This window comes from Erigeron canadensis, chromosome 6 (assembly GCF_010389155.1).
Source record: "Erigeron canadensis isolate Cc75 chromosome 6, C_canadensis_v1, whole genome shotgun sequence".
NCBI classification, from domain to species: Eukaryota; Viridiplantae; Streptophyta; class Magnoliopsida; order Asterales; family Asteraceae; genus Erigeron; species Erigeron canadensis.
The window spans coordinates 30,386,851-30,412,175 of NC_057766.1; the positions used below are offsets into that span (position 1 = coordinate 30,386,851).

A 25,325-nucleotide genomic window follows, 5' to 3' on the forward strand; every position below is an offset into this window, starting at 1 on the left:
AGACATCACACTGTTACTAGAAAAAAATGTTGAGAAAGAACTGAGAGTTGATGCCTACATATGAAAATAATAAGGAAAATGGTTGTCATTTGTACCTTATTACATCTATAAAAAGTAGTACTTTATACATAAAAAAATCACCCTTTTGAATTTTCATATGACAAAATACAACTTTTAATGCACCCAAATAACTAAGGTTGTCATTAACAAAACTCAAACGATAAATATATGTATTTAGTTCAAAAAAATTTACCATGATTATGGTATTGATTTTTAGTTAAAATAATGTGGATTCCAGTCCAAATAAACTGACATAACAAACCATATCTATAATAAACGTAATCATAATTCATAAATATTGCAACTTCGCAACACACAGTTTCACGCTACCAATGTTGTTTCTGATTTTATAAAATCTTTTCCAGGTCTTTTATGCAATTGTGGTGGTTCTATGAAAATGATTTATCTGTGTACTTAAAAATAAAAGAAATATAATACATTCTTCAATAAAATATGCCTATTTATTTGTCTGTATCCATGGGTTAGTTAAATAAACCTGAGCTGGATATCATTTCCATGTTCCTTCATATTCATCACCCCCAAAAATCCACTCAGCATCCAACATATTATAAATTATAAATATAATTATAAAAATCAACCTTCATCAAATCAAATCCATAATCGTATCCAAATCATAATAATCATGGGCGACCCAATAATCTCATCGGTAATTACACAACTAATGGAAAGATCAACATCATTAGCAACCCAAGATTTTGCAGTATTATGGGGTCTTAAATCTGACTTAAAATCATTACGCACAATCTTTACACAAATACAATCTGTACTTGCAGATGCTGAAACAAAACAAAGAAAAAACATCCACTTACAAAACTGGTTAAGGAAACTAAGAACTGTTTCATTCGAAGTTGAAAATGTTTTAGAAGAGGTTTCAACGGAAGCTTTACTAAGGAGACTTCATGTGGAAAGAGGTATTAAAAATAATTTAAGTACTTTTTTTTCGGCAACGAACCCGCTTCAGTTTCGTATTAATATGGTACGAAAAGTGAAGCGGGTTAAAGAAAGATTGGAACTTATCGCGTTGGAACGCGATAAGTTCGAGTTAATTGAAGGTGTTGTTGGAAAATTAGATGATTTTTGTAGCTATAATAATAATGTGGATATTGGGAATCTTGTATTTAGTGATAACATTGATAATATAGAGTTGGTTATAGGTAGAGATATGGATAAGGAATGTATTGTTGATAAGATATGTAGTGATTTCGATATCGTAGATCATGATTTTGAAAATGTGGATAATGTGAATGTTAGTGTGTGTGTGGTTTGGGGTGTGGGGGGAGTGGGTAAGACGACGTTTGTTGAAACGGTGTATAAGGATTTAAGGGTAGGAAAGGTGTTTGATTTGAAAATGTGGGTACGTGGGTCGGGTGAATTTAGTGCTGTGAGGTTGTTTAGGGAGGTTTTGAAGTCGGTAGAGGGAGGTGATTTGGGGGATATGGAGTGTCTGGAAGTGGGAACGTTGAGACGACGTGTGGAGGAGAGGTTAGGTGGAAGGAGGTTTCTTTTGGTTTTGGATGATGTTGGGAAAATTGGGAGTAAAGCGGATTGGGACGGGTTGATGGAAGGGTTAAGGTGTGGAAGTAGAGGGAGTGTGGTATTGGTGACTAGTAGGAGTGTTGAAGTTGCGGATATGATGGGGACGGATTGTAAGTTGGTGTATCCGTTGGGATGCTTATCAGAAGATGATTCTTGGAATCTGTTTAGACGTTATGCTTTTGACGAGCGGAAGGTTTTGGATGGCATAGAGTTTGAGAGGATTGGAAAAGAAATAGTGAAGAAATGTGAAGGCTTGCCTTTAGCATTGAAGGTTGTAGGAAGTTTGATGTGTATCAAAAGTAGCGTAAATGAGTGGTTGTCACTGTGGGAAAGTGAAGTTTGGGACTCGACAGACGAGGGTGGTAGTAATGTCTTGCCGTCTTTGAAGTTAAGCTATGACAATTTGCCACCACATATGAGACAATGTTTTGCTTTGTGTTCGATATTTCCAAAAGACCATGAAATGGATAAACAGTTGTTGGTTGAGCTTTGGGTGGCTTATGGTTTTGTTCCGTCCAGAGGAGATGCTGACTTGTATGATTTGGGCGAAGAGATTTTCAATGCTTTGGTTTGGAGGTCTTTCTTGCAAGATGTCAAAGAATGCATCTATGAAGGTACTACTACGTGTAAAATGCACGATGAAATGCATGCCCTTGCACAATCTGTTATGAAATATGAATGTTCAAGTGTAATGTCTGGTGAAGTACTAAAATTCCCGGAAGAGGTACTTCATTTGTCTTCTAATGATATATTAAATCTGTCAAATGAGGTGATGGCGAAAGCAAAATCCTTACGATCATTAGTTACTTTAGGCGGTGTTTCAAGGATTCCTACCCCTGACTACATCTTTGAGCAGAGGTATCTTAGAGTGCTACATTTAGGGTCAAGTTCTGATATGCTAACAGATTTGCCAGAATCAGTTGGAAATCTAAAATTTCTTAGGTATCTTAATGTCTCACGCTCAAAAATAGTTGTTTTACCTAACTCCATCGTTCAACTCCAAAACCTGCAAACTTTGAAACTGACTTTTTGTGAACATCTCTGTGAGTTACCTGAAGGTATCAGATACATGAGAAATCTTCGAGATTTGAATATACATGGATGTTGCTCACTTGATCACATGCCACATGGAATGGGACAGTTACGACACCTAAGAAGACTTAGTACATTTCTTGTGGGTCAGGGGGTCCAAATAAGCGAGCTGCAAGATTTGAATCATTTAGGAGGAGAGTTTAGCATAAAGGGACTTACGAATGTAAGAAATTCAATTCAAGCGGAGAGTGCTAACTTGAAGAAGAAACAAAATATAAATTGCTTGAATCTATCCTGGAGTTCAAAGGATGGCAGTGAAGACCACAACCACTCACCGGCAGAAGAGGTTTTAGAGGCTCTTCAACCCCATTTGAATTTAAAGATGCTAACGATCTCTGATTATCAAGGCTCACGGTTTCCAGATTGGATGGCAAGTTTGGTCAATCTTGTTAGTATTACGTTTGAAGGCTGCAGAAGATGTGAAGACCTTCCTGCCCTTGGAAAACTACCCTTCCTTAAGGTTCTTGAACTAAAAGAAATGGATGTTCTAGAATATCTGGATAATGAAGAACCCGAGGATGAAGACTTATTTCCTTGTTTGGAGAAAATGGTCATCAATGACTGCCCAAATTTGATTAAACTGCCTTATATTCCGAAACTGAATTTGTTGCATATAATTGGAAGTAATGTGATGATTTTTAGATCAGTTGGGAAGCTCACTAGTCTTACCTGTCTTGAGATCGAGGGGTTCAAAGAGATGAAGTTGCTTCCGGATGACATGCTTAGCAATTTAACAGCTTTGGAGGAAATGCATGTGTGGGGTTGCCCGAGTCTGAGGAGATTACCACATGGGATACAAAATCTTGAAGCACTCAAATCTCTGGTGATTGGGGATTGTGAATTATTGGCATTAAGGTGTGAGAAAGAGGTAGGTGTGGATTGGTCCAAAATTGCTCATTGTCCCTATATAAAGATCGATGATCAAGTAATACAAGTCTTGTGACAACTGATTCAGTAAAGTGCTTCGTAATTCAGGTACTTAATTTACATTTCTGGTATCAACAAGGTTTCTGAAATTACACAATTAGTTCAGATGAAACGATATACATTAATGTAGGCATATAACTCGTAGTCATGATTTCTTCTTCATTTGTTTAGTGTAAACTAGGAGGTGATAACTTCTAAGTTTTTGCGGCTCCTCTTTTTCTTTAGTGTAAGTTAAGAGGTGATAACTTAGACTTCCAAGATTTTTGATTTCCGTGTAAGTAATGAAATTAAAACATATTGTGTCTAAGAGAGTAAGATCTACTACATTAACTATCAGTCTTGATCTAAAGTAATTGTAAAAATGCAAGCTAAAAAAAATACTTCTGAAATAATATATTTACACCGATTATATTCTTGTGCAAAAAACAGACTTAATGAATCCGTAAACTAGTTCCCCTGCATCTCGATTATAAAAAAATGCTTTTAACTGATGTATGTTATGTTACCACATCTATGAATACCTTATACAGATTTCACAAATCAAACACTTGCTTATCAGTTATTTAATTCGCATAAACACACCTACAGTTTTTCTTATTTGATCAGGTTGTAAATAGCATTTGTTCTGACTAAGATACTTGGATGCAGGCAATTACTAGATTTTTAGGTCTGCCAGGAAGCTCACTGTGAAACCTAAAATTTGGGTTTCAAAGAGACGAAATTGCTTCCAGATGACAGGCATGCCATATTAACAGGTCTGCAGGAAAAACAAGTGCATGCATGAGAGGCAAGAGCCCTCCAATAGCCAAGCCAAAGTGATATAGTTATTAAATTCGTCTATACAAATTTTTGATTGTTGTTCGTTTACTTCATTTTCAACTTTGGTTGTAAACGTTAAAACACCGCAATGCTTATGTATCATAATGAATAAATAATAAAATCAAATTGTAGTTCTGGTGCCTCCTCTCGTGTCAGGTGCACTAACTATTGGTAAAGCTAGTTTGCAGTGACTTAACTAGCGCCAATCTTCTGTGGCGTCAACATGTTTAATACTCCAGTTATTACTTAATTACTTATTAAGGAATCAATAGTATCTGTTAGACTGTAGGACCTGCCGTTACCTAGGATTCATTTAATTATTTGGTTTGCATCATCATCATCATATATGCCATGCTTTCAAATTTTTCTGCTTCGTATTCTTATTTCAAATCTCAGTCTGATTGGATTTATCATAAATGCTAGTCTAGCACCTGTTAAGAAGCCTGTTGAGTAGGCTAAACTCCAAGAAAATACAGAGAGATCAGATAGAGACTTTTTGCTAATTTTTCTTCATACTCTTACTAATTCAGAATTACAATTTAAAGGGAAAATACTGAAGTAAACGTGGGGTCCTAAGTTACTAAAAAAACTGAAAATAACTTTAAATAAAGATAGTGGTACTACCACTCTTCTAACAATATGCATGCATAACAAATGTGAATAACTCCAACTTTGAAGAGTTCATGCTCCTTAAGTAGTGGGCTTGTTGACTGGGTCATTAGTTGGGATGGATCCCGGGTCAACTGTCACATGGGTCGTATCAGCACCATTGTGAAATCGTTACTTACATATGATGAGATAATTCAAATTCACATGTAATATCATTTGCTATATCGATGCTTTGGTTTCATCCAGGGCTGCAATTTGTGTATACCAAGAATCATGATCATGTACTGCAAGGATAGGAAATTACTATGCATAAAAACCAATTTGCTAATTTTCTAGTGAAATGTCATTTAAAGAGTTTCATTGGGTTACATGCTACTTTATAACAAGTTCTTTTTTTAATAGAGTTCAGCAAATATAGAAGACAAACTGGGAAAAGATCGCTATTTATTTTGTAGAAAATGTTAATATAGAAAAAATTGTGGTGATACAAACTCAATCATCTTTTTTTTTGTTTTTTTTTTTTTTTACGGCATTCTATCCTACTCCTACTTCCAAATTACACGTATGCCTGGAAACCAGAACTCTCTAAAAACTCCTATTAGCCCACCCCACAAATGTGGGAAGTGAGACTCGAACCCAGGTCAAAGAACCAACCCCATTATACAGTTTTTATCTTTGTGATATAAAAAATGTTTTTCGTGAATCTGTTGCCCGAGCTCACCTGCATTCATGTTTCTTTATACAAAATACAAAACAATGGTTTTCAACATACAGTTTATGAAACCAAATTAGCAGATACCAGAATGCAGATATCACAAGTCCAAAAATTTCGCCGACATTTGATAAAATCTAGTTAATAATATATGTTCTGATATCCAGATATAATAGGCTACAGAAATAGAACACTGGGAGTGTAAAAAATATCCTGGTGAAGGCTGCAATATAAACTGTCCAAACTTCAATACCTTTTGCATGTTTTGAATCTACCTACAACTACTGCTAGCTAACTTTAGGAGCAATTAAAGCCTTAAAGGTTTGTATGAATTATATATCAGCTCATAATTTAACATGACCCTACGCTATATACCCAATATATCCTTGCCCCAATAATCTTGGTCAAGTCGGCATATATTATATATATACTAAAGGGCATCTCGAGTTCATAGTGCTTTAATTGTTTTGCGCTGCCATGTTGCAGTTTCCGGATCAAACCTCAGTTCCCATGTAGGCCAGTAGTGCAGGTCTTGTTTCAATGTTAGCACCCGTGGCTTTCCATTGAGATACACTGTCTTAATACGAACAAATTCTCCATTTTCTATCTCCTGCATATACCATGAACGCAAGTGAAATCTCAAGATTAGAAGCAAAAACTGCTCTTGTAAAGCGTGTAAAACATCAAGGTGGCAGATAGGCATGTTGGGTCAAGAGGGTAACCTTGGTATGGCTTTGATCTGAAACACTTTGTCTGAAGTGTTTTAGGATTAATATACTTGTGTAGTTGTGTGTGTCAAATACTCGGGTTTATATGATAGCAATAGTGATAGAGGTTTATAGATAAAAAGACACTGTCCATGGGTCCTTTTAAAAGCAGTCTCTCTACTCACAGGTAGGGGTATGACTGTCTACATCTAACCTCCCCCATACCTTGCTTATGGCAGGGTTAAGTAAAGTTGAGTTGAGTTGTTTATGAATAAAAAGATTTAGAATTTAATGCATTACACACTTTGACATATTATCTTTTAAAGAGATAAAGGTATTTAAACTGCTAAAGATAAATCATAAAATAAAACCCAGATTGACCCACTCGAAAAATAAGATGTACCTTTGTTACGTTTACAAAGGCTTCCAAATCAGGAGTTGGTTTCCCATTAACTTCGACAATCCATTGAAGAGCATATAGGCCATATCTATGCACAGGACTTCCATGAGACCACCTGAAATTTCCAAAAGATTGTAATAATAAGCATTTACAGTAGCTTGTATACTAATAAAAAAATGCAACCCTACCTTGTCACGTACACACCATGGCCTTCATCAGGCAAAAACCCGAGAGCACGCACTGCTGGATGAGGATCCTGTAAAAAACATCCACACCAATTGATCACACGAGTGGTTCCAAATCCGTCTCTCACATCCGTTCCAACAAGAAGCTCGATTTCATGCCCCTGAGAAACCACAATGAACTGCTATCATGAAAATTCCTGTCATTTCTTGAATACGTGAATGGATAATCACTCAACACACTGGCTAACCTCACGAAAGATGGTCAGCCCAAGTTTTCCTTCTGGGTCATCACAAAGATCTAATGCCTGGCATGCATCTTCAATATCATAAAAACACGTAATCGGTTTTTTATTGATTGCCAGCACCATATCGCCTTGTGTTAATAGATTTTCAGCTTTCGATCCTGCAAAACAACCTTTGACCCGTAAAACTTGACGTCTGACAGGGTCTTTTTTCACTAGAGCTTGGATCCAGTGGTCACTCAGCCCAAAACTTCTAGCCTTTGCAAGCAAAGTGGGATATAGCTCAACCTCCAAAATCCTAACAAGAGGCATTGATCTTTTAATGCCATTAATGAGAAGGGGTGGTCCTTTTGCACCAGATACTATCTTTGTGAGTATTTGGCTTATTGCATATATAGGGATACCCCTGACAAACTGATGATCTTCGGATGACCCGCTATATTTCAGCTGCAAAGCATAACTTATTATTATAAATTCTCACTTATGAACATATGTAAAGAATATGAGTGTAAATACAAAGTACAAACCTGAGTTGAAAAACTTCCCCATATAGCTTTAACCCTCCCTTGTTCATCAGTAAGCGCTCCTGAAAAACTGCTGCCAAAATCTGCATGCATAAAGTCATTATAAACTACCCTTTCAAATAATAAACAGATGTGGGAACAGTCGATAACCGAGATTTACCAGTGTCGAGCTCAATTACTTCCATGTTTGTTGCCCTGTACCGTGGAGAATCAGCTGAGCTAATATTTAAAGCGGCACATGGGTTGGTAACAACCGATTTTCTAGATGTTGCCTGTAAATTCCTACTTAACCCCACTAGATAGACGGATTCACCACGGCGTAATGGAGGTTCTGAAATAAAAGGCCACAATGATGATAAATAAAATAAGAATGGAATAATACTATCAAAGAAATATTAAATGTTGTAAAGCTTTGTGCCATTTCCTTTAAAACGGCTAAATTCACTGGTGCCTTGCAGAGATAATACCCACCTCTCACAACAGGTATAAACAAACCCATGCTTCATGGATATTCTAAAATCCATTTCCTTAAGGGTTGAAGGAAGGGACCCTGCCCCCGGTATCCCTTAGCTTGGATACCCACCTATACCACCCCGTAAGGCTTTGGGTGCCGGTGGAACACTTCCACTTAATTCCCACACGATATGGGCATCCTAAAGGATCGAACCCTTGTCATTTAAGACTTCCCCTGTGGACCCTAAGCATCATAGGTGACAGGTGCCACTTGGGTATTGCCACATTGGTATTATTATTGTTCCATTCATTCTTAAACCCAAAAACCAAATACACCCTTAGCTTAGAAGGAAACAAGTCAAATAGATTAAACAAGTTAAAAGTCACCAAAAGTTTGTGTTTTAAGCACTATTAGAAAACGTAACACATTTAAAACCCGGTTTTATATAAAAACTTTGAACAAAAAGTACGAGTCTACCCCAACCCCAACCGAATTACACGGTTATCAGAAACCGTTACCCAGTCCCCCTGTCCCGCACATTTTACCACCTCTCTAACATATTAACCTACCAGGAAGAAGTTCAGCAGCTCGCACTAGAGAAACCCCTGCAACTCCTAGTGCAGAAGGATCATATGATACAATAGCATAGTTGTGAACAGGATGAAGAAACACAACCTGGAAACTGATAAAAGTCAACTAAAGTTGTATAGATGCTAATTAGAAAACAAAAGAAAGTCAACCTCGCCAGGAATTTCCATTGGGAAGGCAGCAAATGAAAGCATAATGTCAGATGCTGATATAGCAACGGTGTTCTTGTCGACCACAACCAACCCCAAGTTCTCAGAATGATGTATGATCACCCCAGTTCCAAAAAAGTGTTGCGCGTGGACACCATCAAGCATACAAGATGATGGTACATAAACCTGAATAGTCAAACAAAAACTATCTACTCTTTAAGCGTGCACAGACTACAATTCTATTATCTTTGAGCTAAATGAGTAAGATGAGCTCCGGTTAACGCGTTATACTTACCTCAAACATGACAAGAGTTGGCTCGATCACACGCTCAGCAACACAACCATGAGGGTCTGTCACAACTGTATCTTCCTGAGATCTTGGGTCTTCTTGTATCTCAACCTTTGATTCATTTACAGTATAATCAGCAAGCATACTTGCCTCACCAGATAGACCTTCATCAACTCTTCGTTTTTTTACTATAATGCTGGGTTCATCTTGAGCATGCGGCTCAATTCTACTACTTGTGTCCGTACTGGTTATACCATTGACTAACTGTTTATTGGCATATTGCAGAGCTTGCTTTGCTATCCAAAAACCAGAATTGTCATCACGAGTGTAAATCTGAGGGGAGGCATACCACTCATGCCCATCAACAGTAACTAGAACCGACTGCAGCCAAAAGAATATAAAATATCACATTGTCATATAGTAAGTAATCGAAAAACATATGGGTGTGTTTATGGATGATAAATGCTTAAAGATCGTAATCTACCTTCCTCCTATGACGATCCAAGTAGCTTATATATTCCAATGGAACCCTGGCTCCTCTAGAAAGTCTAGACAAAACCCTAATAAAGTCTTCAAGGTTTGAAATCTCTTCACCTGCAAACTTCTTTATAATGGCGTGACGTGGAACTCCAGCCCTAAAAAGCATATAACTGTAGACAACACAATAAGTATACTTGACTGAAAACGGTTCTACAGATTCAAAGAGCATTCAAAGAACTTACCCTGTTTCTGAGACATACACGAGACCACACTGAAAGCGAAAATTTCTGGCCTGTATAAAGAGGAAAGTTAGTTATAACTATTATAAGAGGAATAAACAGCATCAACATGCAAAAATAACAATTTACAAAAGACGATTGGATCAACCTGTTGATAGGAAAGAGGGTTTATCACAGCACCACTGACTTCCAAGAAGTAATTTGGAGTTATTGAGTGTAAATCTTGCACCTAAAGATAGCATGATGGGATAGTCAAAGTTTGAAGCTAAATGATAATGACGTGAGACAAGAAATTAAAAATTCAGGTGAGTAACTGACCGTCAATTGAACAGTCAAAGGACTGCCACCCCTTTCAAGTTCTAATTCAACATTTTTGCCAACACTATCATCAAGCTGAATCTCCATCTTCAGAAACTGAGTAATCACCTGACGACATGTGCAATTAAAAACATAACTTCAGATAACATTAATATCTAACGAAAAAACTGATATCGAAATAAGTTCATATGCATCTAAAGGATGCTCTTTTGCTCAAATTTACAAACCTCTTTGTTCATGCGAACAAGCACGTCACCTGGCTCTAATTTTTTATGAGCTGGGCCACCTGGCACCTACAGAATGCCCATGAAGTCATGAGTACAAACATACTGGTGAATCTATATATTCTAGTAATGCACTAATAAATGAAAGAAACTTACAACAGAATCAACAACGAGCATTCCAGTTTCGCTTAGAGGAGATGCATGGCGCACCAACTATGTCAATCAAGGACTCAGATCAAGCTTCGGAATTAGTAAGAAGAAAAAATGCTGATAGAGTAATAAAAGTATGGACCTGTTCAGTTTCAGTTTGCAAACCAAACCGCCGAGTCTCATCAAATCCTTTGTGAAGAAAAGTGGTCTATATCATATGTATCATACAATCAGCAAAACCAAAGATAAGCATTCTAACAATAGTTAGCATGTGTCACATAAAGACAATAGAGAAATTCACGAACCTGGAGCGTACCACGTGGTATTGTAACTGCCTCCCATTTATCTTGGAAAGAATCTCTTCCCTTCTGTAAGAAATTCAGAGCCCTCACCACCTGTAACGTCATAAAAAATAATTTGAAACTTTGAAATATCAATGCTCCTAAATGTTAAAGATGTCAGATATACACATAAAAAAGGACCACCAAATTGAACCGGATGTTATAATTAGCTATATACTATACTTACGCGTTCTAAAGGTAAGAAAAAGGCTGAAGCGCTTGAAGACTTACTGCCAGCATTTAAAGCAACTGCTCTTCCCTGCCAATCAACAACTGGGGAACCACTTGAACCACCTTTAGTACCTGAAGCTGCCTGTTGTAAGCAGAGTAAAGGGAAGAAAAAGAAATTACAAATTTGTTATCTAAAACTTCAGTTGCAAACAAATCAGAAAACCAAATAATATGATTCAGTGTATCGAACAAAATCACTGTCACTCCTAGAATATGATTCAGTGTATCGAACAAAATCAGAAACTGGGCAATAGAATAGGAAAAGCAAACAAATCTAAGAAGACCAAATAATAAGACTGGTAAATATGCAAAAGTATAGTAGTATGTAACAAATCTAAGAACATCACCTGCATGTAGAATGTATTGAAATCGTTGTAGCCATCCCTGCAGAAAGCAGAAGACTAGTTATTGCTTCTGCCTTGAAAATCTACGTATTTTATAGAAAAGCAAAATGTATAAAATACTGTTTAGTATATAGTACTTTTTATAGTACGGAGCATCCCTATCCAAACGAGCAATGGTACCAGCCAAAATAGAGATCTGCAAATTAAGACCAATAGTGAATACTTGCATGAAGAATATCAAACAGATGTGGCCCAACATAAATGAAGCTGATACGGAAAAACACCCACATAGACAACAAAGTAAAAGAGTGAGGTGTTGAAAACCTAGGACTCGATGACAAGATGGTCAAACCAAACTACCAAACAATTCAAACCTAAATATATAAATATAATGAAGTATACAACTGTGGAGTGACATAAGCTTGATATAATGCAAAAAAAGTGGCAACTTTCGTTTAAATGGCAGAAAAGAAGTGAAACATCAATTCTTCATAATATTTTTTCAGCTAGCCAATAGAATTTAGACGCCTGTTGATAAAAATACAATATTACAATCAAAGAATAACTTTCATGAAGGAACGTAAATGCCCTCCCAAATATCACACATAGGCAACTCCAGATATCAAGTAGAATAGACAAAGTTTCCACAAACAAAGATTCATATACCTTCTCTCCACTATCATTACCGACAACTCTGATTTCCAATCCAACACAAGCAGCGTCTGGAGCAAGAGGGATCTCTTCATAGCTCAGGAATTGAATCGCAGCAGGATCATAACAAAAAAATCCAAAATCGTGAATCTAAAAGTTGGAAAGGCAATTTTGAAGGGATTAGTATATTTTCGTATTGTAGCTTTCATAGAAATTATATATTGTTTTTGTCATACCTGTTTTTATCAGGTAGCCAAGCCAATATATTATATCTATATGTCCACAGCTAATAAACCTATCATCAAAGGTAACAACCTTCATATTACACACAGATTTTAAACCAATTATATCTGCAACAAGGGTATTTGTTTACACGTGATGTGATGTGACATGGATTCTAACCTGTTGGTAACCACTCCATGAAATTTAGTCTGACAAAAAAATCAATGGAATCGAAATCCACCTGTTCGACTTAGCATACTTGGCGAGTCTGATTATGTAAAAAGGCTTGTAAGTCCTTCGTGATCCTTTGTACTCGAAATATATATGCAAGTGGTATTTCAGGTAGAAAGAAACATGAAAGCCGAAACCTTTTTACATAAGCAGACAGCAGATTGGACACTATTCAGATGCTAAATCAAAAAGACAAAGAGGGTGGTTTTACAAATCCAGCAAAAAAAAACTTTGAAAACTTTCGCGGGGTGACTCATGACTGGGATTGATGACTGCCAACACGCCAAGAATCCAAGTCCACGTATATAAAAATTCAACTGTGGTGGATAATCAGATTATCAGAGATCAAAAAAGTTAACCTTTGACGATAGATGCTAATTGTGGACATAAACAATACACGAATTCAATGATTGTATGTTCTTTTGTTTATATCAGCAATGGCAAAAACGTGTGGGTTGGGCAAAAACAATAAACGATTTCAATGGAAACTCCGATATTACACAAACACACTTTACAAAAACAAAACATAACACATATACTAAATCAAGCAACTCACAGGGTCCCTATAGATTGGATAGACAGGAATCTCTTCACGATTCACAAACATAGCTTCGGCTACCACCGGACCTGCATTAAAAAAAAAAAAAAACAACTTACACATTGACTTTACAATCTAATAACATAACATCTCAACTAACAATAAAGGCAAATTACGAAGCTTTATCTCAAAAGATGCATCGAAATTTAAAACAAACAATATTTACTTGGATAGTCAATAAAACTCATATGAAATTCAATTACACATATATAAATTATAAATTGGAGTCATCAAGATACAAAATTGATACAATGTATATATATATATATATATATGAAAGGGAAGTAGTTGACCTGGTTTAACGACATGACGATTGGTAAGTATAATTCCACGTGTCTTATCAACAACAAAGCCAGTAGCGTAGCTGGAACCAGCGGGTTCAGTATCGAAAGCTCGAGTGGCGGTGGTTCGGAGCACAACCACCGCCGGAACTACTTTCTGTAATGCCTTTCTCCAATCTTCAGCTGTCGCCTGCAGCTTTTCTTTATCTTTTTCCATTCCTAGTTTATTATCTATTCTATCTATATATATATATTATCTTCTGTGTATCTATCTATAATATATATATCTATATGTATTGATGTATATATGTACTGGTTGAACTTGTTCTTGCTGGGGCGATGGGAAGGAAGAAAGAGAGAGTTGATAATTGAGATTTTTTATATTTTTTTAATTTATTTATTGTCAACTCGCTATTTCGTCCTTTTGGGTTTCATGCTCTTCGCTTTACAACTAGTTTTGATAAACTACCAATTATAGATTTACACGTGGATTTTATTGTCATCAACTGAAGTGAAAGTTGGGGTAGTTTTGGTAATTCGTTATAGAAATTTCGTTTTTTTGTTTATTTTTTTTTTTTTTACTTTTGAGATAATAAAAATATGCATACTGAATTAATCATCAATTATCCAGTGTCTACAGGCCTGGGACCATTAGCCACTGTCAACGGTTAGCTTCAAAGAAAGAGCATCTTTGACCGGTTGTTTATAGCACGTGTTTGTCCGGAACCGCCAGCACCCCCGGTTGGAAACTCGACAGTTTGGGTGGGTCAGTGAGGTGGGTCTCTCGGTGTAGTACTATAGTTAAATGAAACTTTCAATAAAAGGAAATGGCAAAAAATATTAGTTAACGTATAATTTTATTAAATGGTACGCAACGGATACATAAAAGGATATGGGTACTCTTACACAACAATTAACTTTTATTTTCTCACATCATCACATACACACACTCATATCAGCGTTGGTGTAGAATGTTGTCAACGTCATCACAACGGCGGCGGCAGATATAGGGTGGTGATGGCGACAACACCATTTTACACCATCGGTGATATGGGTGTGTTGTGTCATGTGTATAAGACACTTGTAATTTTTCATTCTAATTTTGTATGTTGGTTTTTTGTTCGACAATGATGAGAAATTGGTAATTAGGGTAAAAATGATATTTTATTTTGCATTAGTTGCATGTAGTTTAAAAGCTCAAAATAATTTTTAACTTTTCAAAGGTTGAAAATTTTAGAATGAAAAAAAGGTTGTTTGCTTTATAAAGGTTTAAAGATAATAAACATAGTGATGAAGTTAATTATACATTAACTTTCTTTTCTTTCTAATCATTACAATATGATTTGGTGGTAAGTAAATTTTAGCTCACAAAATGATGCGGTTTGATCCTACCTTATTACATATTTTTGTTAGTCCTAAATATATCACTTCAGAAGATACTTCTATGTCTATAGTGATATAAATTGAGTATTTTTATTGGACCATGAACAATTCCAGTGAACAATACGCCGACATTGAAGTATTCAACTTGTATAATACAATAAAGTAAATAAGTAAAAACAAGACTAAAGCGAAGTAAATACAAAAAGTAGATTGGTGTAACACACTTGTAGTTTTCAATATTTTTATTTATTATATATTTTCTAAATAAAACTGAAGTCCTTAGCAAAAAAATAACCAAAAAAAAGCTGACTTGGCTCTATAGGAACCCTTTAATACATTAATTTGATTAAATAAATATATTTAGTGATGTCATCAGTTGAATACTTCTAAATCTTTTCTCAATTAATTTAATAATTAAATTTACTCATTAACTAAAAAACGTTTCACGTGAATTTCAGCTTAAAAAAAAAACCCAACTTCTAACCTCAAAAGCATATATTTTTATAAAACCAACACCTCAATTTCAATACGAATTAAAACCAGATTAATAATCCATGGAACCTAACTTTCAACCTCAAATTACTTAAATCCATGAACCCCCAATTTTAAACCCAATTTCATAAATTTAACCTAATTAAATCCATGAAACCCCAATTTTTGAGGATCATTTTCGTAAATTGGATTCCCCGGTTTCTTTTAACCCCAAAATTGTTGGGGGACGGTACGATGACACATACACACAATATGTTTCTACATTGAGTTAAAAGAAGTTTTTTTTTTAAAGGACATCAATATTTGGGATCCAGGTTAGTTTTTTTTTTTTTTTTAATTACTAACCATATTTTTTTATGCTCATTCATATTGATTCGTTTATATACGAGGATAAAAAATAATCAGAATTTAAATTTGAATACTTCAGACAGATAATCACGGCTGCAAAGAAGCTGTGGAATGTGGATGCCATTGAGATGATTATTCATAGAAGTAAATATGGGTTTAATATAAAGCTCTTCACGTGGGATTAGAAAAGAGTTTGAATCCAGGTTAAATTCTTTTTTTATTATTATTATTTTCGTATTTTCATATTGCTATACACATAACAATTTTTTAAATCTTTTCAAAAACGACGATTATTTTGGGATTGAAACCTCAATATATATATTTTTCTGTTTCCTTTTATTTTGGATTCAACGTTGAATTTCAAGTAAACTTTATCAACAATCATCAACTCTAAATATGTTTTAGATATTATCAACAATTTGAAAAACCCTAAATACGGATCTTATCACCAATTTGTTTCTCTGTTGCTATTCCTATATATAAGTGATACATTTTGAAGAAACAAGTATCTGCCTTCAACACACTTAACTCTTATAAGCCTCTCTTAATATCTTCTACTGCAAGTATCTGCCTAATGATGTTTGTTTTTTAGTCCAACGTTACTTTTGTTCTTTGTGATTTGAAGGGCCTGATGATGTTAAGTTGGATGTTTTGGTCATGCTTCATGCTCATGGTCTCTAATGTCAAGGTTGCTGCTCATACATGTTTTGATACATTGACTTTCGGTTTAATGTCAACATGGTCATTTTTATGTTTATGTTTTGTTTCCTTCGTTCCATGTACTCGGTACTTATTTACTTTGGTTATGCATATGTCTTGGTGGTTTGAAATTATAATTGTGACTGGGCATTCTTTCATGTTAATAAGTTGGGCCGTTTACAAGGATTGCTTGTGCATTGATTGTTTTCAAATTAGATCTATACCGTGTAAGAATTATAAGATTTTTTTTATTGAATATATTAAATGACTACTTATTATGTAGTTAATTGTGTTGTATTGTTTACATCTTTACTATAATTAGTTTTTATAATACCACCCGGGTAGTCACCCGGGTCCTTAAGCTAGTTGTTAAATAAAATGAAAGGTTGTTAAAAGACCAAAATAATATAAAAAATGTAAATATTCTAACAACCTATTAATGCAATGTGAACAGTGTTTGAAAATACTCTACAAGATTAAAACACTTAACGTTGTGAAATGTTCTCTTTTACGATCGAGAGTATTATTGCACAAGTTCACGAAGAACGCCAAAGTCATTTTCTAGGGTTGCAGAAAGACTTTATTTTGTAGGCAAACAAGAGTATATGTAAAGATATATATATATATATATATATATATATATATATATAATATATATATATGTTGTATAAATATGGTTGTGAAAATTTAAGAAACACATTTAATTCCTTAATATACTTGTTTCAAGTTAAGGATAAAGTCATATTGGATGACATTTTTTTATTTAAACCAACCACCTTATACACATAATTAGACTTTGCATATGCAAAAGGTTATTGTCCGTGAAAAAAATATGTAAAGGTAAAAAGTGTTTCTCGTAATCGGTGTAAAATCGTAATGAGTGTAAAGATATGTAACTATGTAAGTATTTGACACTAATGATTGGCTCCGGTCTTCAATCTGATTAAAACATTTTATGGGCTCCGCCACTTACAATGTTTTCTTTTTTCTAACATTAGTCTTCGACTTCTGCTAGAATATTTTCAATTTACTAGTGGATCTTGAATGGAGCGAAGCTTCGGTAACCTTTGTTCCCTAAACAAATTATGGAACTTGACTGGAGCGAAGCTTCAGTAATCTTTGTTATATAATGGTACTAGTTTCATATTTCTAAATATATTATCAATAACCACCCCCACCCCTTTTGCCTTCTCTGCAACTCCACACACACAAAGCCCAACATGAAAACTCATGAAGACCAAAAGTATATTATCTCTAGTATTAACAATAAGTTACCTACTAAACAAGAGTTAAATAATAGGGTACATAATTTGCTAAGCTCTCTTAATCAATTCACTAAAAGATTTGTCTGTTGGTTTAAGCAAGTTATAAACAAATCCTCCTGCAATTGCTCCAATGGTTGGACCCATAATGTATATCCAAATCCCTTTGTAATTGTATTTCTAGGGAAATACCGATATTGGACCGGTTTTGAAAATCACCACAACTTAATACCAGTCCCATACGAAACGGTATTGACATGAGGCATTTAAAGAATATGTATTTGTACGAGATTTTTCAAGTATCGGTATTGATCTTGAAAACTATCAAAAGTGAATACCGTTTACGCTCCTACTTGAAATTCGATACCACTTCTCTATTGAAATCAAAACAGTTTCGAAACAGGATCAAGATTTAAATTTTTGTGCTGATCCCTATTCTACATTCATAAACTTTTAAGCAAAAAAGTAAAAAACAAATAAAAATGCGGCAATATTCGTTTGGGCCATATTTAAAAACCCAATGGGCCAAATCATAAAGAAGGGACAAATTTTCTGATACTCTAATCAAAATGCCTAAAGTGGTCGCCAGAAAAACTGAAAATTAAGCAAAAGTAGAATAGCGGCGAACAAAAACAGTCAAAACCTCAAATCATCTTCTCAAATTATATTTTTATTCCTTGAATCCCCTTCACTTGTTTCAAACTTCTGACCATTTATTCATCATATATATATATACACATTCCAGGTTTGTTAATACTCCCTTTTTCTTACTTACTTTTCCATCTATCTGACTGTTTAATTTGTAATTAGGGTTTTTGTAATTATATCACTGTATATATTACCAGTTCTTTTAAATTTTGTTTATATTATTATATGTTAATTGGTAACTTTTATTGGTTGTAAAAATCTGCTATTGTGTGTTGACTTGATAAAGAAACACTGAAACAGTAAGTTAGTAAGTAATGGTTAGTTAAGTGAAAGTTAGTTTTCGAAAACCGAGCTATAAAGTTGTGTGCTTTAGGGAATGTTTGTAGTAGTAATAGTCAATATGTGAAAGAAGTGATGGAATGAATTTGGTTGGGGCATGGGAATGGGAACATGTAGCCGGAGATTTATTTGTCTCGTTTTTCCGTGAGAAACGAGAATGTAGGAGAAAAGGTTAGAACTTTAGGGTGCGTTTAGTTGTATGAATTTGGAATCTTTTTTGCAGCTATAAGTTTCAAGAACAACTCGAAAAATAAAGCCAGTGTTCAAGTTTGAACTTTCTAGGAAAAAAAATTTTAGGAACAAGAAAACTTACTTTACATATTTTGTTGCTAAGTTTTTGAAAACTAGTTTGCTTTCTTGAATTGAAGTCTCCTTTCATTTTTTAAACTGTATTATGAAAACAAATTACCAGCTTCTATAAATTTTCCAGTAGTAGATAAAGTACAACTTCTGATTTTTAAAGATGTAGAGATGGACAATTTTGCAATTTTCGGCAACTAAACACACCCTTGGTAGATCTCACTGTCATTTTCCTTTCTGCGATTGAGAGATGTATGGGTGATTTGGGAATTCCATCATTCACTTTTATTTGTGTCATTTTAATCACTGTCATCTTGGTTCTGTTTGTTTTAATGTAAGTCTGTAAATGTGTGAACATTCTTGTTTGAATTCAGATGAAGATCATTTCTGGAACGATTGTATCTTCAAAGCCTGTTAATCTCTCGAAAGCCGCCAATATTTTGTCGAAGTTTGTGAAATCTGACAACGGAGCTTCCCAAGCGGTGTCTGCTTACCTCCGCCGTGCATCCGAGGCTTTTAATGAGCACGTATACTTTAAAAAGAACCATAAACTTAAGAGAAGTCGCTCAAAGGAGGAAGCTTCAACTATATCTGGATTTTCTGATATGACTCATAGAGATATAGAAGAAGATGAGCGTACAGTTATGGAAAATGGCGATGCGGGAAACAGGGAATTTGACCAGGATCCAGTTGAAATTGATGAAAACGGGGCCAGTAAAGCTAAAGGTAAGTTGAGAAAGAAAGATAAGAAAAAGAAGACGTCCGAGGATCTGGAGAGTAGTAAAACATACAATACTGAAGTTGGATTGGAAAACGTTATCGAACCTGTGAAAGAAAAGAGTGAAGAAAAGAAGAAAAAGAAGAAAAGGAAGAATTCAGAGGTTGATGGGGGAGAAATTAGGAATTCAGTGACGCCTGAAAAGAAGAAAAGAAGGAAAACCAAAGCCGAAGAATAGGCATAAATTTTTGGTACAATTTTTGTTGTTATCGTAATTAACTTGATGAATGTGATTTACTATTGAGTAAAGCAATTTTGATGGTGATAAACCAGCTCTTGATTGCTATTTTTTCTATTGTCTATGAATGAGATCTGAATGTTATTGTATTTCAGTTTTCATGCTATCGCATTTTAGATGAACCTTTCACTTGACAGGGTCTTCAGATGGCAGGAAATTGAATTAATACGGATGATGAATGTATGCTAATGTTTTAAATTTTTTTAAGAGGGGGCTTTTTGAAGTTGGATTCACTACAATATGGATTTTCCCAGATGAAAAAAGCCCTGTAAAAAGGTTAGCAAAGCTTTAGAACAGTTACTGTAGCTGTATAGATTACAACATTTTGGTTGAAAATAGCAATACTTTGATAGGAACTTGCAGATTCTGATGCCTTCTATCCGTAAATGCAGGGTAGTAGAAAAACATATCTCACATTCTCACACTTCTATCATTTTTTAGTGTTTCTTTTGGAAGTGTGCTGTTATCTTTACTAGATTTTTAGTAGAAACTAGTATTTTTAGTAGTATTTATTTAGGTCGGCCAGGAAGCTCACTGCTCAAGTCTCAACCTAAATTTGGGTTTCATATACATGAAATTGCTTCCAGATGACAGGCTTATCATATTAACAGGTCTGCAGGAAACGCAAGTGCATGCGTTTTAGGCAAGATCCCTTTAATAATCAAAGTGATGTTATTCAATCCATCCATACAATTATTTTTTGTTTTTGGTTTACTTCATTCTCAACTTTGGTTACTGGCTAATGACCAGTTGTGTAAACATTAAAACATTGAAATGCTTATTCATCATTCTGAATAAATAATGAAATCAAAATGTATTTTACATGAAGTTTGTTGACATTGTAGTTCTGGTGCCTCCTCTCGTATCAGACTATCAGGTGCGCTGAGTATTGGTAAAGTTGGTTTGCAGATAAGCGGCAATCTTCTGCGTCGCCCAAAACGTATTATATTTATAAGTAGTCGACAGTACCTGTTCAATTGTAGGACAATGTGATTTAACAAGAACCTGCCTGTACCTAGGATCCATCTGATTTTTGGTTTGCGTCATCATCATCATCATCCATGCCATACTTTCATAGTTTTCTGCTTGTCTTTATTTAAAATCTCACTATTTGGTTGGGGTTGTCCTAAATGCCAGTTTATAGAATCATTGTGAAATGTTACTTACATATGATGAACATGTAGTATCAGTTGCTATTCTAATGTTTTGGTTCCATAAATGGGCTGCATTTTGTGTGTACTGAGAATCATGGTCATTTGCTGGAAGAATGGGAAATTTACTATGCATAAAAACCAATTTGCTAATTTTCTAGTGAAAAGTTGTTTTATTTGATTATTTCAGGTTGTAATTAGGAAAATCCCCAAAAAATAACTTTTAGTTTACTGGTTCTTAACACATAAACGAGATCAAGTCGCACAAAGTTATAAAGCAATGTCTCCAAGTCAATCAGATAAAAAGTTGTAAAATTGTCAAGAACACAAAACGAGAAACCGACTGTGAGAAAGAAAAAGACACAACATGACACCTTGGCTAAATGAAATTGCCATTTGACTTACAGATACAAATAAATGCATACCCGACTATTAATTGTGATCCTGAGGAAAAGTGTCAGTGCCGAACATAAAGAAAAGGAGGATGATATGATCGAAAATAAATAGCCAGACTCTGTGAGCTCCACAATCGCAGTCCCATATTATTTTTTTGCAAGTAGCTTGGATTATTACACCATATGCCCAACTAGAAATGCCCTCTTTAACTCAATTTTATATTTTTAGAACGGTGAGTTAGTTGTTAGAGATCGAGTACCTTTAGATTTTAGTGACAATCAAGCTGAACTTGGTCTAAATCCACTTAGACAAGAACGATGTAAATAAAGATTGTGAGTTGTCTATGTGGTGTGTAGCTAGCAACATTGCCACCACTTGCCATATTGACTTCTGATTTTGGGTAAAGGGTTTACCCTGATTAGTTAACATATAAAAAACTCAAATAGATAAAGTACAGGCAGTATGGTTGAGTACCAAACTGGCTTACACATCCGATCGTACCATAGTACGTCTATAACCTACCAAAAGAACCAAACTAAACATCATAAACTCAAAGAACTATTACATCTAGTAAATTCAATGAGAATAAAATTACGTCTCGACAAGTAACTTATGGGGAAGATCCCACGCTGCTAAGGCTTGTTCCATTCGTCTTGATTTCTTGAATCTAAATGTCATGAGCTTCAGTCGTACAGTGGATATGATGGAATCCACAATCCGAACACGTGTTCTCTTTTTTTCCAGAAACAATCTCACATTCCTTTCATTCCAAATGACATACACTGCAGCAGCAAGCACTAATTTAGGGACAATGCTTCTAACTGTTGACTTCTTCGGTAACAACATAATGTTGCTAACAACATCATTCCATGTTGAGAAGTTGAGATTAATCTCAGCTTTCCTTTGAGCAGCTATCCATACCTGTTGCTTGAAAGTACAATAAAAAAATAAGTGTTCATGAGAGTTTGGAATAGCTTCACAAAGTGGGCAGACAAGCATCCTCCCATCTAACCCCAAATTCCATTGGCTCATAGTATCTTGAGTCCTCAATTTGCGATGAAAAACTAGCCATAACACAAATGCATGTTTAGGGATACATCGTGCAAACCAAACAATATGTGCCCATGGCACCTCATCAGCCCGCAATCTGATGTCTTCCCACACATTATGAACCGTAAATTCTTTGAAGTTTCCGTGTAGATCCTTCCATAAAAGCTTATCACTTTCATCTGGTTGAAGCATCGGAGGCTCAAAGGGGAAATCACCATTCCATCGCGCTGGTCAGATCCAATTATTATCCATAACAATGTCAGCAACTTTAGAACACAACCGAAAACCGGCATTAGCAATCCGTCTTGCTGTAACATAATCAATTAATGGACCATGTGCACCCCAATTGTCAAACCATGCATTCGCAGCCAAACCGTTACCCACCTTGAACCAGAAGAATCTTTTTACCTTTGGGCGAATATGGAGGAGCTTACGCCAACTCTAAGTCATGACACCTTTGGCTGGAATTTCCCAGAAACTTCTGTTCTTAAGCTTATAAGTATGAATCCACCTTACCCAAAGTGACTCTTTATGTGACAAAATATTCCAGATGTGGGCTGTTAGGAGAGCAACATTGAACGTTTCCAGCTTTTTTAAACCTAGCCCACCCTCATTCTTAGGAAGACAAACCGTATCCCAAGCAACCTTCGCTTTACCTCTTTGCATATCACCATGACACCACAAAAACCCTCGCATTAACTGTTCAATTTCTAGGATGACCCGTTGAGGGAGAAACATCACAGTAGACCAATATACAACAAGTGACGAGACAACAGACTGAAGCAATTGCAGTCGACCTGCAAAAGATAAAAATCTATTCCGCCAATCATCCAGTCGTCTTTTAACTTTCTCAATTAGCTGCTGACAATTTTGGTACTTTAATCTTGTGGAGATATGAGGCACCCCAAGGTATTTAACCGGCAAGCAACCTTCCTCAAAAGGGAGGACTCCAAGAATAGCAACTTTAACATGATTCAGAACGTTACAAAAAAATGTTGTACTCTTTGGGAGACTCGGCGCAAGACCAGAGGAGTCTTTAAATTCAGACAAAGCCTTCATAATAACCTGAGCTGATGCTACATCCCCCCGCATAAAAATGAAGAGATCATCTGCAAAGCAAAGATTCACCACTTTATGTAGATCACATTTGTGGTGATACGAAAAAGTACCTGACTCATTGATAGCTCGATGTAGAGTAAGTGTAAGTACTTCCATAACTAGTCTAAATAAATAAGGGGATAGCGGGTCTCCTTGCCGAAGGCCCCGCCTGCCTTGAAAGAATCCATGAAGCTCCCCATTAATGTAAATAGAAAATGAAGCCCCTGAAAAACATTTCATTATCCACACAACCATTGTAGGATGAAAACCAAATTCAAAAAGTATAACATTAAGAAAATTCCAATCAACTGTATCATAAGCTTTCTGGATATCCACCTTCAACGCACACCTTGGTGAACCCCTGTCAAGATGATAATTATGCATAATCTCTTGGGTTAAGAGTATATTATCAGAAATTCTTCTACCTGGTATGAAGGCTGACTGATTCATGTTAACCAGATCTCCAAGACTCTCTTTAATTCTGTTTGCAATGATCTTACTAATGCACTTAAATAACACATTACAAAGGGAGATAGGCCTATAATCAATGACTCGAGATGGAGAAGACACCTTAGGGATTAGGGCAATCACAGTGTGATTGAGTTCCCTAAGCATTTTCCCTGAACTGAAAAAATCTTTTACTGCACTTGTCACATCACCACCGATAATATCCTAACCATTCTTGAAAAAAGCTACAGAAAACCCATCAGGTCTTGGGGATTTGTCGTCCCCCATAGAAAAGATAGTTTGCTTTACTTCCTCCACGGTAACCTCACTCACCATGTTATTCGCTTTCTCTAAAGACAATTTATTATAAAACAAATTGGAAGTGTTAAGAGGAGACACCATACCAGCGGTGCCAAGGAACTGAGCATAATGAAACACGAATGTATTAGCAACCTGTTCTCCTTCAGCTTGATTTCCACTAGAGTCTAGAATAGTATCAATCCGGTTATTAGAAACACGACCCTTTACTACCTTGTGGAAATATGCAGTATTTGAGTCACCCACTTCTAACCAATGAATTTTAGCTTTCTGCTTTAGGAACCTTTTTTCATCCAAAACAGCATTATTATAGTCTTGAAGATAAATTGCGTGTTCATCTCTTAATAATGGATTTTGTGGCTCCTTATTAAAAGCTGTTTGCACCGTATCCAGCTAAAACAACAATTTTTTTAACTTTTTCGTGTAAGTTATACAACAACTTTCTCAACGGTTTCTTAAGAAGCTTCAACCTTTGTACCACCCTATACATCGGGTAACCGGGAACATCGACCCTCCAAATATCAGCAATAACATCCTTAAACTTTGGGTTGTGAACCAATAGATTGGAAAATTTAAACGGCTTGGGCTTGTATTTGATATTTAGAGGGATCCTTAAAATAGATGGGGCATGATCAGAAGACCTGTATGGTTGAAATATAGCATTCACACCAATGAAACTATCAAGAAAATCTTGATTAGCCATAACTCGGTCAATCTTCTTCAATAAACCAGAGTTACCTCTTGGTTTTTTATT

General features: G+C 35.5%; 3 protein-coding genes across 3 annotated transcripts; 2 read left to right on the plus strand and 1 right to left on the minus strand.

The window, feature by feature from the left end:
- The first annotated feature begins 575 nt into the window (after window positions 1-575).
- Window positions 576-4,597, plus strand: LOC122606326 (putative disease resistance protein RGA3). Its single transcript, XM_043779278.1, has 2 exons — window positions 576-3,684; window positions 4,285-4,597. The coding sequence occupies exon 1, from the start codon at window positions 704-706 to the stop codon at window positions 3,650-3,652; it is 2,949 nt and encodes a 982-aa protein (XP_043635213.1). The 5' UTR covers window positions 576-703; the 3' UTR covers window positions 3,653-3,684; window positions 4,285-4,597.
- Window positions 4,598-5,881: 1,284 nt separating this feature from the next.
- LOC122603768 (protease Do-like 7) lies at window positions 5,882-13,987 on the minus strand. The gene is made up of 23 exons (XM_043776567.1): window positions 13,637-13,987; window positions 13,302-13,372; window positions 12,308-12,442; window positions 11,779-11,837; window positions 11,645-11,681; window positions 11,254-11,379; window positions 11,031-11,120; window positions 10,868-10,933; window positions 10,732-10,788; window positions 10,579-10,644; window positions 10,352-10,459; window positions 10,182-10,262; window positions 10,037-10,086; window positions 9,799-9,964; window positions 9,321-9,695; window positions 9,029-9,211; window positions 8,858-8,963; window positions 7,995-8,165; window positions 7,838-7,917; window positions 7,317-7,757; window positions 7,072-7,229; window positions 6,887-6,998; window positions 5,882-6,386 (listed from the first exon to the last, which is right to left on the minus strand). The coding sequence occupies exons 1-23, from the start codon at window positions 13,839-13,841 to the stop codon at window positions 6,225-6,227; spliced, it is 3,105 nt and encodes a 1,034-aa protein (XP_043632502.1). The 5' UTR covers window positions 13,842-13,987; the 3' UTR covers window positions 5,882-6,224.
- Window positions 13,988-18,389: 4,402 nt separating this feature from the next.
- Window positions 18,390-20,142, plus strand: LOC122603605 (protein PXR1-like). The gene is made up of 2 exons (XM_043776356.1): window positions 18,390-18,553; window positions 19,470-20,142. Exon 2 carries the CDS (start codon window positions 19,470-19,472, stop codon window positions 20,049-20,051), a length of 582 nt encoding a protein of 193 aa, XP_043632291.1. The 5' UTR covers window positions 18,390-18,553; the 3' UTR covers window positions 20,052-20,142.
- The last annotated feature ends 5,183 nt before the right edge of the window (window positions 20,143-25,325 follow it).